Source organism: Diadema antillarum, unplaced genomic scaffold (assembly GCF_040938485.1).
Source record: "Diadema antillarum isolate AM-2024a unplaced genomic scaffold, OU_Dant_1.0 seq00000124_RagTag, whole genome shotgun sequence".
Lineage (NCBI taxonomy): Eukaryota > Metazoa > Echinodermata > Echinoidea > Diadematoida > Diadematidae > Diadema > Diadema antillarum.
Window position 1 is genome coordinate 530,765 of NW_027271204.1, and position 18,710 is coordinate 549,474.

At 38.0% G+C, this 18,710-nt stretch overlaps 1 protein-coding gene across 2 annotated transcripts; it reads right to left on the reverse strand.

The window, feature by feature from the left end:
- Positions 1 to 3,385: 3,385 nt before the first annotated feature.
- On the reverse strand, positions 3,386 to 18,373 carry LOC139727244 (transmembrane protein 44-like). 2 transcript variants are annotated; one of them, XM_071638200.1, is made up of 11 exons: positions 18,246 to 18,373; positions 14,216 to 14,855; positions 13,605 to 13,731; positions 12,559 to 12,667; positions 11,174 to 11,388; positions 10,392 to 10,478; positions 8,383 to 8,525; positions 7,667 to 7,694; positions 6,822 to 7,040; positions 5,737 to 5,922; positions 3,386 to 5,008 (listed from the first exon to the last, which is right to left on the reverse strand). In XM_071638200.1, exons 2-11 carry the CDS (start codon positions 14,533 to 14,535, stop codon positions 4,724 to 4,726), a joined length of 1,719 nt encoding a protein of 572 aa, XP_071494301.1. In that variant the 5' UTR covers positions 14,536 to 14,855; positions 18,246 to 18,373; the 3' UTR covers positions 3,386 to 4,723. The 2 variants fall into 2 exon arrangements, with proteins under 2 accessions (XP_071494301.1, XP_071494300.1); XM_071638199.1 differs by having other exon boundaries at positions 12,550 to 12,667.
- Between the last annotated feature and the right edge of the window lie 337 nt (positions 18,374 to 18,710).

The window sequence follows — 18,710 nt, forward strand, 5'->3', positions numbered from 1 at the left end:
CATGGAATTTAAAAAGGGGCAAAACAACATGATGCATACTCTGCTTTCCATTTCAATGGCGGTACCCATTACTACTTGCTGGATTGAAAGAGAACATGAAATATAATGAAAGGCAAGTAAATGAATATTACGTGGAGAAACTAGCCTCAAGATTCTATGTCCTTCATGGAAGCAATAAGAGTTCAGATTAACTCAAAGATTTACTGTCATATTTTATATGTCTATCACATTGGGATACAGTAGGAATGCTTTGTAAGATGGCTTCATTTTAAGGAAAGCACACTATCACTGATAAACCTAATGCTCCTGAAAGTGTAAAGGAAATTGTCGTGATCTTTGAAATAAATTTTGTGCTATTTATACATGTAATATAAGCAAAACATTTTATATATTTTGTTAATGCGGTTTGTAGCGATAAGTAAATTCAGCTTGTATGGTAAAGTTTGTACATAACATGCTTGTGATTATTATGGGGAAAATCTCGGTACTTAGTCACATATCTCATTAGATCATACCTTGTTATGCCATAGATTATATTGTATCTACGTTCTTATTTCTTGCTTAAGAGTAATTTCAGAGTAACATCGAACATGGTACAGAGTCATGTTAAAAAAACAAAATTTCCCCTAACATACGTCTATAGACCTCAACCGTCGATGCCTAAGATCAACTTTAAGGCAGAAATATTGTTTCCAAGCATCGAGTCCAATCTTTGTGATATTGATTTTGATGTGACATTATTTTGAAGTATACCATATGTCCCCCCCCCAAAAAAAAAAAAATTACAAGGGGTGCTTCTGCAATGATATATTTAAGAATAGTGAACCAATCTAAATACAAATTCAGGGTATGAAACTATAACTCATTGCCTACATATTAAAGAAAACCCCATGCGATTTGCTTCAGTTGTCAAAGAGAAATGAGGAGTTTTGTAGAGGATGTCAGGAATCTCTTCCCTCTAATTTCTGTCTATTGTATTCACACACGAGAGCATCGAAGTGCTAAACTTGGAAGAATCAGACTCACGACATGCTTTACAACAATCCACATTTTTCTGTGACCGCTTAACCAAAGTGAATGGGGTTTTATGCAAAATAGAGCTAAGATGTTATATTTTAAGATCCTGAAGTAGCATTTAGACAGTTTAATCATATTGGGTGTTATCAATGCGAAAATCTGATTGTAATCTTTTGGGGGGACATACTGTATGGTCATGAAGCCACATCACCTGTAGCTCCATAGTATGACATATAGAGTTTAAAATATGTGTGCAGCTTGCCTTCTCATTACTTTGTAAGTATTCATGTTCTTTTAACTTTTTTTCTTCAAAACTTGTGTGAGACACCTTCAACCCGATCCATGACGGTTGGAGTTATATTTTCTTTCAAAGCTAGATAAAGTATGCAAACGGGTACGTTATTTTGTGCGTAGTCTCAACGAACCCGGGGTAGAATTTCTCGCGGCGGGCAAAACTGTCTGACATGAGTCCGATAACAACCTGAAAATTTGCTCCGAATGTCTTGCTGTCCCGACTTTGCATGACGCATGGTTTTAAGGATGTTGTTTTGCGATAGTCGGCTGGCCTGAACTGTGTATTTATCCTTCATCTCTCCTTCCTGTAGAGACTACAGAAGACCTAGTTCTTATATCGTGCAAATAAATATTTCATTCGTACGTCTCTCGTTCATTGGTTTATTTACTCTTTTGCAAAAAGAAAAAAACCAAACAAACAAACCCAAAAGCAACAACATAATACATCACATTCTTATTGCCAATGTTGGACTAAAATGTGTAACTGCTGGCCATATTTCATCACATTTGTTAATCTATTTTTCTTTTGAGCTATGAAACAAATGCGCGATTTAGATTACTTCTATGCAAAAATTTAAACTTGCAGGTGTTACTTGCATAAATAAAAATACAAAAACAAATACTGAACACACAAAAAAAATCTAGTTATGTATATATATCTTAACAAAATATTGTTTGTAATGTGAGTACGAAATTCAATTCGATTTAAAAAGCTGAATTACCTTGATAATTGCCATATTACACGCATTAAAACTAGCATCAAGCAAGACCTTCGTGAGTGAATTCATGTAAGCTTTTATTTCACTATCTCATTTTGTAGTGTTTGAAATAGTTATATAATGCGAGTTAGTTAAAAGTCATTGTAAGATATCAAATTCCCCTGATTGTTATACAGCTTCTCCCTGATTTGGACCATTTACATGATACATACACAAATTTTTCTTCACTAGTACTTGAATAGAAGGACAACACGTAAAGAGCAAAACAGTTCATGTGTGTTGTATATAACTGAAAACAGAAGTTTATATCACACTAAATGAGATGGTTCATTTTTTTCATGTTTGTACATGAAAAATGAAGTACTTTCTGTCCTTTCTTTCCAATGATACAGTGTTAACAACATTACCTCATTTACGTCGAGGTAAGTGAAATAATTACGCATACTTCTTTTCATGGGCATTGCTCGCCTAGATCTCTATGTCGACCTGTGTTCATATAATATGATATGTTTTCCAAAATAACAAATGTACAAAAGATTACAGTAAACAAAAAAAAAGGTAATTACGGGAGCTTCTCTGTTTTACTTCAAAATAGTATGCACAAGGAAATTGAAAACAACATTTTTTTTTTCTCAAAAAATTTGACAAAGTCCCACTTTTTAAAAGGACGAGCTAACTTTTTGTACTTATTTCAAGAAGTAACATTGCCGACCTAAAGAAAACTAAAACTGTAACAAGGAAAGTACAGTATACAACAACAAAATGATGCCAAAATATTACATGGGATAGCAATATTTTTATGAAGAGTAACGGTGTAAATCAAAAGAAGACGTTTCATGTCTGCAAATCTTTAGGTCAAATTCGTCTTGTACAAATCCATGCTGACAATGCAACAACAACAACAACGACAACAACAACAAAAACAACAACAGCAAAACAATAGACATATAATTACGCATGATTTTTCTGAGTACAAAAAAACTGCACGTTATACTTTTTTCCTGAATAGTTTCTTATGTACATATGGAAGATCAATATGATTAACAAGGGTATCAAACATAACATAAGCATTGAGAAGTAAGTATCTTAAAAAAGTAACAAGTTATCGTGATTACCATCATTCCATGACAATAACTTGAATAGCGACATACACAGTATGAGATTGCAGATCATTTTACAAGTGTTACATTGTATAATACGCTATTGCAGATACAAGTGTTACATTATAATACGCTATAAATATCGATACAATATAGAAATTGCTACAAAGCACAACTCTCACTTCGCCTTAAAAAAAAAATCAAAAACGGGGAGAATATTCACATGATTTTTTTTTAGTCTCTCTTTGCAAAGCGATAATTTTTATTACTTAATTTGGCTTCAAGAGAAAAAGTGATGGCGAAGTAATAACTTTGCAGCTTGTACCAGCGAGTAAAAATTAAACAAAATGGCGATCACTTTAAAATGGTCGACTCTTTTCATGTTTATTGTCAATGTTGATTGTATGCCGGGAATATCTTTCCATGTCCTAGTAGAGCAGCATGGAAGTCATGTTCAAGTAGCAACAATGTTTTGCCTCATTCTGACGTTCTACATCGTTCACTTTTTTTTTCGTATTTTGTGAAGCTTTCTCCGTTCAACAAAATAAAACGAAAACCAAAGAAAAGATAGGGAGAAAGAGAAAAAAAAAAACAGAAAGAGAGGGAGAGAGAAGGAAGGAGAAATCTTTGGTGTGGTAACGAAGGAAAAGTCGTCGCGCTATACATGCTATATCACGAATCATTGAGTCACGCTCTTATACTAAATGACCGGTGTATTTCAAACTCATGAATTATTGCGGACTGTGGTTCAGACAGTTGTGGTGCGTAGCGTGGTTCCATGATCATCCTGCGTTTGAACATATACATATAACAAACGTCGGGTTTTTGTTTTTTTTACATTGTTTCAGCTATTCCTCGAACTCTACTGGATGGTATTCTTCTCTCTCATTTAGGTGCTTGGAGATTTTCCCCGCTCATTCTCTTTTTCAATTTCACTGAAAGTGACGATACAAAAATACAAGTCGCATCGATGTGGACCGATTGCCTTTGGCTATTACCGTAACAGCCACTGTTCCTCCCGGGGCGTCCACGCACTGCGCCTTCCATGACTCCTCTTGCCTCGCCTTTTTTGCGGCGCCTAGTGCCATGCGATGACACTGTGTGCTCTCTGCGATCTTTGCGAGAGCTAGTCGAGGAGGTCGCATAATTCAGCGTGTTATTTCCTTTGGAAAATTGGGGAAAATTAAACCACCTGATAGTTTTATTAAAGATGGTATATGACGATGTGTATAAGATGGACTAGATGTGTATTGTCTTAGCATCTGATTACGTTTGGTAATATACAAAACAATCTCAATGCAATGCCTACAGTACCCATTGTTCTTAGTATATAGAACGGTCTGTCCGCTCAGGAAGGGTGTAACCATGGAAACGTTTCAACATGACATTAGCCCTCACGAAACTGCCAAATGCAGATACTTACAGCTGTATTAGATTCTAGACCTCCATAATTACAGCTTAAAGGTTTGCCGACGGCTAAAGTTACAAACCATTCTGCAGATCGTAATCGAATGCGCGAATTCGAACACAGTCATTTCCATCACATCTTCCATAAAATGATGGTGTAGTCCGAAACAAGAGGGCGCGAGTGAATCACGGAGATTGGGGCGTGAAGGCATATTCGATCTGAAAGTTATCATCGTCATCCGCAGTATCGTATTCCATGGAAATTGTGTCGCCGTCGATTTCGTCACCATGTCGCAGCTCCCGCTCGATCTCGCCCAACACCTTCTCCTCATCCCAGTCGTCGTCGTACTCAAGTCCGTCTGCTGGAACCCCAAAGCTGTGGTGGTTCGGCGATCCATTCATGGCCTTGTTCGACTCGTCGTTGTCGGATTCGGCGTCGGTGTACTTCGGCCGAAAATCGTTGAAATCCCACTATCGAGAACAACACAGTGTACACGGCGTATATGGATACGAATAGGCTGCTACAATAGTCGTGACGTGTGAATGTACAGGTGTGATGCAATAAAACATAATTTCATACATACATGGCATGTAAACAAACACACATGAACAGAAATGCGATCAATGATATAAATGCCTACTGAAAATATCCACGCAATCATTTTCATCGACGTGTTTCTGGTATTAGGGACCCCATCTATAATATCCAGAGAAACGATACACGCAATATAGATCGTAGATAAATTATGTAGGGCCTTCACTGATTCAAACTGTCCCTGCTAAATTCTGCTAATCTAGAACCGTATTTAATGTAATATTGGATACGGACTGGGTGTGAAGAGTTGTACTGTTGCTGTTCATGTTCACACAGCATATGTTGAATTATGCAGGCTCTCATGCGCCGAGAGTATCAGTAATGATAGATACGGCGCATTATAAATGTACTTTAGGCGGTATTTTACAGACGACTTAAAACAAGGCTAGCTATTAGCATGTGCTTGATATCCGAGGGAACAACACAATCATATCATTAGACTAGCATTTGAAAGAAAAAAAGACAGAGAGAGAAAGAAAGAAAGAAATTAAGAAAGAAGGAAAGAAAGAAAGGACGGAAGGAAGGAAGGAAGAAAGGAAGGAAGAAAGAAAGAAAGAAGCACACAAACAAACCCACTACAACAATAAAAATGAAAATATCATACCTCTAGGCCATCGTCGTCGAAATCTGTGGCGCCTCTCGGCCTACGACGTTTACCATTGCCATCGCCTTCACGGACGTAGACGTCCTGATCGTCGTCCAGGATAAAGTCGCTGGCTCGGCTGTGGATGCTTGCTGTCTCCGGATCGTAGTCGCCCTCGTGGTCTTCATGGTCTGGATGCATTTCATTCTATTAAGGGTTTAGAGGAGGGTCAAGTTTTGTTAATGTGTACAAAGAAACTTGCACTGAAAGAACTATCAGTTTGACTGAGCAGTGGTAGTAATAAGTGGTTTGTTTGTGGTTTTTTTTTAATCCCGGGTAGCCTCTTCAGTGTTGCCACTCGATCTAACAGAGGACCCTGTCATTTACCCTAGCGTTGCCAGGTATCCATTTATGCACCTGGGTCGAGAGGGACATGGTGGGTAAAAATATCTTGTCCAGGGACGTAACACTGGGAGGGAATCGAACTCGGGTCCTCCGATTGGGAGTCGGGAGTCCTACCCACTTATCTATGCCACAGCGCCCCCATCGCCTCCATCCACAAGGATACATCCCGAGTGATTTTGATCATTCAGTGTTTGTGATGTATCAAAGTGAAAACCAATTTAACCTTAACTCACCCGTAATCCATACTTTAGGCTTCTAAAATACATACATGTGAGATCTCCTGCAAGTGTTCGCAGCACAGTCATATACACAAGAGCAAGAACAGTATTATAGTAAGAAATGGAGGGTTCTGGCCCTTGTTTTAGAATTCCACATACGAGAACAAACCACCCGCAATCTTCCAGAAAGTGTCACAACAGTCTAATGATGTAAGATGATAAACCGTTGGCCTTCTGCAGTTTAATTCAACGAATGAAATTATCCTTGTCTGTTTTCCTGTGACAATCATTATATTACTAAATTTACGCAGACACTAAAAAAAAAACGCAGTCGCTAAAAAGGGTCTTCATCGTTCTAAGTTTTCAATCATCTTCCTCAGCCCCCCCCCCCCCCCACCGCCCCCCTCACTAACCACAACCCCTAATAATCACGCTTCGTCAAAGTTCACATGACTTATACATCTCGTTGCCATAGAGACCCACCTCGCTCTCCTCCCTTATCTCGAGATGAGGCTCCTCCTTAATGCTCGGCAACTTTCCCGCGTTGTTGTTGTCGCCGAACCGCGGGCCGACGGAGCGCTCCAGATCCGAGTTGAGGCTCTCCTCGCTGGGAAAGAGAAGGAACGTGCCGTCGGCCCTCCGTCTCCCGACCACGCGGCCATTCGACCCGACGCCGCGGTTTTTCATCACCAAGAAGATGATCTGACCAAGTGGTGGTGGCGGGCGTACGGTTGTCAAGGATACTGACTTTTACTGAGGAACTCTGTCGAGATGCCGGCGAATCATGGATCTATGTGTTCTGACCTTGCATCATACTTACTGTGTCAGTTTTGCCATGCTTTCTCTCTGTCTTATTCGTACTCTGCACAAGGAGGTATCTCCTTGACTTACTATTATCTTATCCTTTCAGATAAAGACTGGATATTGCCCGTATTATACAGTACTTATATAGCGCATATCACTACCGTTAGTGTCTTTATGTCTTTAAGGGAGAGGGTTGGAAATGGAAAAAAGGAAATGTGGGCTACTGTATGTACCGTAGACGTTGTAGTTTGCAAAACCAAAACTCATTCATAATACTTTTTAAACATTACTTATTAGATCATCAGTGAAAGGAATCTATAATGTTTGCCTTTTAGTTTGTAAACTTTTTCTTCAGGTATTTGCACACTTCGACGTACTGCATGTGCATAATAACATAATTTCGCTGGGTTTTGTATGTATTTCCTTCATAAAATACGTAACAGAACAAAACAAAATGAATGAATGGAATTAATGAAGGAATGAATGATATAATGCTTTCCCACCGAGGGAAATCAAAAGGATACAATTGAACTAAATCCAACAAATGCCCAACTGCAGGAGAAAAACAAAAACAAAATCAAAGACTGATTAACATTCGACGCATTAAAAACTTTCAACGCAAAATGTCATTACATGAAAGGAGAGTGAGCTCAGAATGCTAGAATACTAAACACACTGGTAAGAGACGTTCATGTACAGTGTCTTTAGTCAACCTGAAATTATTTTCATCTCATAGACCTTTACGTTTTCTCAATTTGCTGAGAGAATCTTCTTTAGAAAGTTCAGTCAGCTCGGTCCCTTTTGTAAAATTTGGACAATCTACGCACAAAATGAAACCACTACGCCATCTTTTCTGAGCAGGATGCTTTAGCTTGTTTGACGAAAAGAAACCAAATACATCCATTTCTGAAACCAATTTAGTGTGAGGAAAACTTTTGCAGTATTTATCATGCTTATTTCAATATGTATATAGCTTTGCGTTATTTTTCTTTCTCATGTAACTTTTCACTTCTACAGTGAAAATTCATTCTAACGACAAACTGAACCAGGCCTCCTCGTTAAAATCTGTTTCATCATAGCATATCAGACATTTTGGTACATGAATTGCATGAACAATAAAAAACAAGATAGAGCTTGATTACTATGAAGCCATATAGAAATAGGAGGTTTGTGCTGTTTTCCATATCAGGTATTTGATTTTTGAAATAATTATACACCGTCAGGGTCGTCAGCAGCTCACCTGATTAGAAGCCAAGGAAGTGCGTTGGTAAGGAAGGCTGCATCGGTGTCATAGGCAAGAACGGAGACGAAGTAGCAGACGTTTGCAACGATTTGGAGTACGTGGTGTGATACGGACTCCGCGTATTTGGTTTTATGATTGGCCTTTAAGCAGAAAAAAAAAAGAAAGAATGTGTTTTGCATTATGTAAGTTCGTGTATATCTGTATGGTAATGGCAGTTTATTTCGGGATGAATTCTTGTGTAGGATCTGTCGTATTGTGTCGATCTAAAGTAAGTGATGCAAATGCCCTATATCAGGTTAGAGTGATGCAACTACGAATCGGTGCACAGAGGCATCTGGATTCGCAGCAGTTACTGATCACAAACAGAGGTTTTAGAGGACAAAGGGCAAGCTTTTCTTTTTGCCATGAACCAATTTAAAAAAAGACACGTGATTGAACGGAAAGATACTAATAGTAGATACAAATTGACAAGTATCATATGGATTCTGCGAAAGATATAAAACGCCTATAAAGGTGGTGGGGTGCTGGTACAGGTATACCGTGGTCAAAAAGAACAAATAGATAATGATATCAACATGAAAAAAAAATTGGTTGAAAAGAATGATGAAATAGATAGATTTATAGATGGATAGATAGATAGATAGATAGATAGATGGATAGATAGATAGATAGATAGATGGATGGATAGATAGATGGATAGATAGATATATAGATAGATAGATAGATATATAGATAGATGGATGGATAGATAGATGATAGATAGATAGATGGATAGATAGTTGGTTAGATAGATAGATGGATGGATAGATAGATAGATAGATGGATAGATGGATAGATTGATAGATGGATAGATAGATAGATGGATGGATGGATAGATGGATAGATAGATAGATAGATAGATAGAAATGGAGCTTCAGACAATGAGAAAGTGAAAGAGACTGGAAGAAAAAAGATGAAATAAGAAAGAAAAGTGATGAGAAATAGAGAGAGAGAGAGAAACAGAAGAGATTCGTGTGTGATATATAAAAAAGGTCGGGGTCTATTGTGTTGAATGTTGGAGGGAAAAAAAAAGGCAAAATCCTATGATCATAAAAACATGAGAGAGCTAATATGCAAAGCGCATTTAGCTCACAGTGTTTGCACATGAATGGAACCACCAACAGACTCAGCGATGTCTTTCCATGCTTACGACACGCTTGTATGCGACACTTATTGATTTAGGTAAGTTCAAAGTACACTGTGTAAAGCTTCCATGATGTTATTGAAGTACGAAGACTTAATGTCGAAATCAAACACGACCAAGGCAATCTCTGTATGTCACAACGACAATTCACACATGCCCTATAAATCACGGGCGACATTTTCAATCAGTGAAGGCGATACCACCAGGCAAAATAGTAATGTGACTTTCGGTCATATATTTTGGGCTGCGTATGTGTTCCTCATCCGCTTGTTCGATGACAAAATCGTGCACAATTTAACCTCTGCACATACTTTATTGCTTTAAACCTATTTTCATGTTCCTTCCCTCATTTCTGGTGTACTGTAGAGACATTTATATTATAAACGGCATAGAATATATTTGAATACAAAACTTAATCAGCTGTCTGCCGATCGATCCATCCATGTAGCTACATGTATGTCTACCTGTCCGTCTATATCTACCAACATAATGATTCATTATTACGTGCATCGACTTCTGTTTACCGATGTCTTTCTTTCTAGACATTACTATATACAGACTCATTTGTGAGTATTTCTTTCTTGTTTATAGTAGAAAGACACACACACTCACACAAAATGAAAAAGTACGCTATGTCGACAAATGGAAAAGATGCAAATTCATTAAGGCTTACCTCTTCAATCGCCAAAGTCTCTATAAACTAAATAAATCATGTATAATTTCGCATCCCCTCCCACATCCATATACATACATTGCTATCAACGATAGAAAATATACCTGTTACATTCAGAGGGGAAAATGAGCGGAGTAGAGATATACTCACAATGTTTACTATTGTTGGTACCGTACGAAGGGAATAGAAAACTAGTGCAGAAAATCCCAAGGCGTAACCGAAGTTATCTGTGGACGACTTGGGAAACGAAGCAAAAACAACATAAGAACGTAAAAAGTAACACTAGCAAGATTGTAATTCTTTTTCATATCTACAGATAAATAGCGTTATATACGTAAATGCCATTTCATCATCATCATCATCATCACCACCATTATCATTATCATCATCAGTGCGGCTTGTTACCTTAAAATAGCTTAACTTAACTTATAACTTATTCCATCCATACGTATTTGTAACACGTTTGTATTGTTATGTAATTAGTCGGATGGAGATGTGACATGCCTGAATACACTTGTGGACAGTACATATTAGATTTAACAGGTAGTGAGAATGTTTAAAGAAGAACTATACATTCAAACAGTCGATTCAAGATGGTCATCATTGAGTAATGAAGCATCTGGTAGTAATGACAGTAATACTAGTTAAACGTATTTCTGTAATCATTTTCATCGTTAAAGTAATCATCAGTATCATCGTGACTATTGTCATCGATGTTATTAGTACCAATAAGCCAATGCCGATATTTTTTTTTGATCTAATATTGATGCCAACTTTTAGCACAATGTCAGGACCAAGCGTGCGTACTCAACGCCAGAGGAGCAAAGAAAATTCCTTGCTAGAAGGACACGGAAAATATAAGACAATACAATGTGGATATCGCTAAACGTAATTAACATGGGAATATGTCTGGAATGTTTACTGGTCCTTACCTCTCCCACCATTAATAATTTTCGCCCAGTTGGCGACATATGGGCGTGGCCTCTGTATGACAGCTCTTCGGAAGCCAGAGAAAACTTGATTGGCAAATAGAAGACCGCCATCAGCCAGGGAAGACAGAGACAAAGCACCAGGGACCCGCCCCCTCCGTTCATGGTCGCATTCTCTTCTCTCGTCCTATTGGGTGATTTCCAATCCTCGGACGGCACTAAAAGAAGGAGTCAGCGAAACTTCCTGTTACATTGACAACATATTTACCGAATCGAAATGAAGCAGGTCGTTAATCGTCACAGTTTGGGCGAGAAAAAAACAACAAAAAACAAAACAAAACAAAACTGCGAAACCTCTTGGTGGTTGCAATTCCACCGGGGCGAAGACACTGTGAGGTGATGGCAATAATTATCTGGGCGTGTAAGGCCTAATTTCGTTCATAAACTTTAATTCTGTATCAATTAAAATTACAAATGATTGCAGGTGCCACGGAATCAAATGATATACAAGCAGTTTATTGGCTGTTCATCAAATGGCTAATGAAACATTGAGTGCATTACAAACTGCAAAGTGCATATCTTGTAGAATAATCATGGCTATACTTTCACGCAAACAAACAGTATTCTGGAATACATTTCATTATCAAAATTGTGTTGGAGAATGAAAAAAAAAAGTGAGTAAGAAGAGAACAATGTCGAATTCAAATGGGGCTTAAAAACAGCAACAACAATATCACAAATGATGATGCTAACAGTTACTATATAACATCGACAAAAACACAAAGGGAACGGGAAGAAAGCCCAAACCACCCTCCCCCCCCCCCCAAAAAAAAGAAAAAATTCCCGTTTTTACCATTAATATGATTGATGTCAAACTCTGGATTTAAGCAGTATGCTGCATCGATGTCAAAATTAAAAGTAGTATAAATTGAGAATATGCAGATGAGACGATGCAGCGCAGCATCACGTGAGCATCGGTTTAAAAGTTCCCGTGAAAACACAAACTCACTCTTTTTCAAGATGATATCAGTTCACAACTTGTTAAGTAATGTTACGATTATGCTCCCTTTCTCCCTCCCCCCCTTAATAAATTCTTCACCCATCAGTCAGGAAAAGATTACCCAGAATCATTAAAACGAAATCTGTTAAAAATGAAAAAGACTGAAATCATTAACAATATTGTTTTAAGAGAACATTTTCCTTGATTTTGTATTCCCTTTACTTAGACATATCCACTACTTTTCTTGTGAACGTCGCATTATCTTTACTTGCTCGAACAATGTATCGCATTGCATTGGAAATACGGAATGAAATAAACAGACACGGACGTGGACAATGAAATGAAAACGTTTCAAAGGACCATTCGTCTGTGTACCTACTTGTCTCACCGTAAAAGGACAGTCCTTGTCTACTCATCCGTCGACTTCTGTTCCACCAGAAGACCCATTGTAGGAAGAAGATGGTGTCACTGAATACCAGGTAACCGGCCGTTATTGCCTAGCAACGGGGGAGAACAACATCATTGACTACCATGATGATGAGATGCTGATGATAATGACTCTTACAGACCAATAGCAACAATAACACTCTTGTAAGATGATGTGACGCCAAAACAATATCATTCTATTCAAACCTTATCATAGCTTCGTATATCATTTTAGAAATAGAACAATCAATCCGCCATGAAAAAAAAGAGAAATTCAGTGTTATTGGAAAAAATATTAATTATTGTTCGTGAAAACTACAATAACAACGAGAACGACGACGACGACGTCGACGATGACAACAACAACAACGCCATCATGCCATATGATCACCATGAACAGTTACAACGACATTACACAATAACATCTGCCGTAGTATCACCATTTAGGCCTACTCTTTGTCACATTGCTACATAACACAATGTCATCTGCTATCGTTTATGATCCTGATCAGCAACGTTAGCTTCTAAATCAATTCCATCATTGTCAATCAAATCTAGCAAAAAAGAACGACTATATATGAATCACCATAGAATCAGCGTGATCACGATGCCTTTCAATAGAAAAGTGTCGACCCATTTCCCTCATGTCCATCGATACGATCGTGAACAACATCATCATTATCGTAGATAATATCAGATTCTCATCACCAATGACAAAAAGTTCACCCAAACGTAAAATAACCAATGGAAGAGTTTTATTGCAAAATGAGCTAAGCGCCATTTCTTAACATTTGAAAGTAAGTCCATCATCAGATAGAGCAAAATTAAACTTTTCCAGTAATACCTCACTTGTGACATAACAAGGAATATTCTAAAAGTTATGATTAAAAATATCCTGCATTTTCTTATTATTTTCTTTTATCACAAATGTCTCAACTTAACAAAAAATGGAGATAGCTCGTTTTGCGATAAACCTCTTCAAAGTTATGCTATACAATATCCATTCACCTGTGTTTGCAACTGATCGCATAAGGAAGCCCCGATCAAGTTGCAGACGGAGCCGATCGCACTCGTGGTGATCAACCCGAGACCGCCGCAGCTACTGTCTGGGTCATCGTGTCGCGACTTGAACAACCTGTGCAATGACATTCATAGTTTGATCACAAAATGTTCTGTGCGCCATATAAGCCAATCACTTAATACTCAGAAAAAGTTAAAAACCCCTTCGGTGATGCTCCATTGTAATAAGACAGATAATAATTCTTAACGTTGTGGTTACCAAATACAACATTTTTCTCAGTATTTTCTGTGTTTTTTGGCAGCTTTAATCGCAATACCTCATCCAGAATAGAGTTAAATTATTTTGCGATCAAACTCTTTCTATAATAGTAATAGATTACAATGTATTCACCAAGTCATGTATACACTTGACTGCATAGCGTATATACAATTATGTGTGTATGTGTCTCTCTGGAGGTGCACGTACTTAATTCGATAGACAGGTCAACGGAGAGGAGGAGAAATGGAGAAAAGTATATCAAAAAGTCATTGACAATTCATGTATTCGTAAATATGAAGAAACTCTGAAAGGTAGAAGCAGGGAGGTAGAAGTAACTCACAGTATATGAGCAAGGAACCACAGGCCAATGCTTGCTATGCCGACCGAGAAGGCGAAGTATTGCGCCGGTGTTTCCAGGCACTCGCCAAGGTTATCGCGTATCCACCGATGTCCGTGCTCGCAGTCCAGATCGGAGGGATCTGGCGTCGTCATCCACTGCTCCGTAGTGCCATTCAGCGTCGTCATGTTCGTGACCGTCGACGTGACGGGCGTGGTCATATTTGGAGTCGTCGAAATTTCATCCATGGTCATATTCACTGTCGATGATGATAACGCCGTCCCACTAGAGTTCATCGTGGGCGAAAATGCGACAGCGAACATTGGTGATGAACTCGAATCACAACGCAAGAGGTCAATGGAGAAGTAAGGCAGCGGTTGATGTGTGTTTATATGGTGACCCTTGCTTTATCGCGGCGGATTTATTTGATGTGGAGATGTGTTTGTTTTGTGCGTTATTCAAAGTTTGTTTCTTTGTTTTTCATGCTATGTCTTGCGGCAGGTGCGAATCCTTTACCAATCACAATCACATGTGTGCAGATACCTGGAGTGGTGCTGGCGTACATCGTGTGATTTCGTGTAACCCGTATACAACTTGGGTGCTTTATAAGAGGAAGAAGAACTGAAGGAAATGTGCGGTTTTTCTGCCGAGAAATGTACGCATAAACAGAAATAAAAAAGAAGAAGAAGCAGTAAATATTTAGCAAAAAGTTTGATGTCAGGCTGACCAGCTAACTAGCGGGAAGGAAAGGCATGGTGCAATGGTGCAAGTATTAATAACAATAATCATCCTCATTACATATAAAATTATGATAATAAGTGCAACTCTCATAATGATATGAAAGATTACATAACTTATGTCTGTATTTGATATAGGAAAGGAGGTAAGATGAAATGGTAACATTTCCCAACAGCTGTTAGACTTGTGTGAATAGACGCAGTGATATCGAAGGAAATGATTATATTTGTGATCCTGGTATGATTATAGCATTGTCGTTTTGACATGCTTGAGATATCGATTATAATAACAATGGTAACGTATCAAGAGTGATGCCGTCGCCGTGATGGGACAGTGTGGAAATGAAAACAATCATTATGATGAAATGATTTGCTGTCAGTGACAAGTTGACAATGTGTATTCTGTTCAGAGGCCGTCGTCAAATTCTCCTGTATTAATTCGTAATAGATTGAATAATTTATGATTTTTCTTTTTTGTGTGTGTGCATGTATTACTTCAATATCTACGCATACTATATGATTTATAATCTCATATGCATCTCGCTTTTTCGTCAATGCTAAATAATTTTTTGAAGTTTCTTTTTTTTAATGTTATATTTACTATGTGAAATGTATGAATAAAATAAAATGAAATTGAATTGAATGAAATTGATTAAATTCAAATAAAATCAAACAAAATTATATGAAAGAGGAAGTGCATTTTCTAACATACCAACCCTTCCTTTCTAAAGGCTATATGCAAATAATGTTGACCAATCGAGAGCAAAAGGGTGCCGTTGCTCTCGCTACTCATACCCATTGATTAGTTATTGAACAAACGTGACAAATTCTTAGCTGCGCTCTTTTATAAAGGCATACTCCATATTGATACTCCCTCTCCACCAACTGAAAGCAAACTTACAATGCAGTGACTTCATCTTTAATTAATCACAGGACGCTACTTTTCATTTAATATATACTGCTAGAAAACGGGAGAGAATGACAGAGAGAGAGAGAGAGCGACAGAGGGAGAGAGAGAGATGGACAGACGCCCAAAGGTTGGTATAGTTGAGTATGAGTAGAGCGAATGGGGGATTCTAGAATAACAATTTTACCGAGACATTGGACTCAAAATATAAGTATGGTCAGACGTGATAAAATAATCCTATCAGAGAGAAAATGTATGTCAAACGCTGGATAAGAGGCATAATCAAACGGGGCCATGAAATGGGGGGGGGGGGGGTGTGCGGGCAATGCGAAAAGACAATGAAATATAATCAGTAAGAACATAATGAGACTATAGAGTTGAAATGAGGAGCAAAATACAGTAGGTCTAATGCAAAATCATAATCATCGTAATAACCATCACTTATTTGGCTTTTAGTCAAGCATGACTGTAAAATATATACATATTTATGCATACATAATTGGAGAGATTGATAATTTATTAAGAGCATAATTGGCCCAGTGCCGAGCGCCAAGGATTCGGTTTACACGGTTTTTGGTTCTGAAACCAAAACTTGAACAAACCCATAAAGCAAATACACCTATCCAGAAGCCATCATTGGAAGCAGCAGGATCTGAGTCTGGTGTGTCTAGAGCTTTTAGAAATGAAAGAATAAAAACAAAAAGAAGCGTACCGTCTAGGTAAGATCAAGTGCCACAATCAAATGCGGTTAAAAATTTGTAAAGCAGCAGTTGCACTCAAAAGCTCTTGCACAAGGACTTTATAGCATTGCTTTTACACGCTTTATATATACCGAATAGTGCCAAGCAGAATATGTACATAGGAAACAACTCAACAGACTTCATACGTGCACCTGCGGGTACAGTGGGTGCACGGAATGTAAACGTTGCGTTATGAGCCTTCTGCAAACAATGCTGGCTATTCGATTAAACATTACGATGTGGCTACAGGCTGCATATCATATTTAACAGAGGGATCGAATGTACATGAAAATATACTGCGGAATAGCTTCGTACACAAGTAAATATTCGATCTCGCTTCCTTTTATACGCAGTGACTGAACGCATATAATGTCGTATTGTTCTGTGATTGTGAAAGAAGCAATAAGCGTGCTCATGACCTAATTGTACGCCGTGAAGCAGAAGCTAAACTGAATCAATCAACGTGAATTAAATAAACTCACATGATAGGAAACTGCAAAGTTCCCCCAGTGATTTCAGGAAGTCAATTTGTATTTTGGTTTCCTTCTGTTTTGTTTTGTCGAGGAAGAGGGAGTTTAGGAATGGGACCTACGCTCAACAAGCTCGCTTTTAAGTAGGTTCCTTCATATTTCTTTAGCATTTATTCACAGATTCCAAACTTAACAGATCGACCACTATTATGTTTTATATATTTGCAATATTCTATGTATGTCATGTATTTCATTTAATTTTGTTATATTTGATGTAATTTTTCATCGAGAAATATGAAAAATAAATTGAAATTGAAATTGAAATTGAATAAAAGAAGCATGACAAGAAATCGTGATACAGGTGCACATTATCGTGAATATTGTTATGTTTATGTCGAGTTTAGTAGAACAGAAGATCTAAGGACTATGTACTATAGAAAAGTGCACTGAATTGCTCATACCAGGAAATCTTGATTATTGATATTATAGGGTAAAAAACAAACAAACCAGAAAACCTCAAAGAATGCAACAACACCAGACATATTATACAAGGCAATGACCATGCATTGAAAAATACCTAAATTATAGAATGCGGACATCCATTTAATCTTTCAGTCAGGTGGTGTATCCCCAACAAACCTTGCTTTATATGACGCAGTGCGGAAAATAGGCTTGAATTCTAACCAGCCTTCTTCTTTTTATCTCTAATGTGGCAGATTATCATCAAACATTAAACAGCTAAAACAGAAAAATGGCAGCGGAATGGGCAGAAATACAGGAGCAACAGCATTAAAGCGCCATTTGAAAACAAAAACAAAAACATGCAGTGAATTGTAGGAAAACAATAGGGCCTACACGTCTCGGCCTGTGAACATGCAGTCTTAAAGTTCAATGAGCACTAACTTCGACCTAGTGCATGCTGTTGAAAAGTAGCGCACAAACACGCAAACAAGCATGATGTACACACTAAAACACACGGTGAACACATCTTGCATGGTTGAACGCGTGTACAATCACGATGCATTCAACCGAAGATCTAAATGTATACAGGTATATCATTCTTACCTTTACATCGTGCAGATATTAGTTGACCAGATTTCTTGCGAGAGAAATATTATGATGACATTGAACAGATCGAAATCATTTCAGATAGAATCAAAGCAAAGTGACCGAACCTACCTGTAAATCTATCTAATCATGCAAGCAGGAAGGCAGCCAGTGGCGCCGTTGACTCCGCCATATTATTGAAGAGATAAAATTCCGATCATTTTCGTGTGTACGCGTCGGAAATAGATATTCTTCTTTCGAATTGCGACGGAGTTTGTTTGATTGGCGCTACTCGCCTGATGAACTTTAAGCCATGCGGATGTAAATAGGGATCGAAGGTCACTTGCTCGCACTCGTTCTCTTTCTCGCCTGTACTAGTATTTGTGTCATCCATTTATTATCATCCGACGCCGATCGAGTACTACAGAATGCCCCTAACAGACAGTGCTAGATACTGACACACACATGCACACACACACACACAGACAGACAGACACACACACCCTCCTCACACACAAAAATATAAATCACACATCAAACATAATGAAGAGATTTATCGCAAAATGATCTCAGCTCCATTTTCCTATTCATTATTCC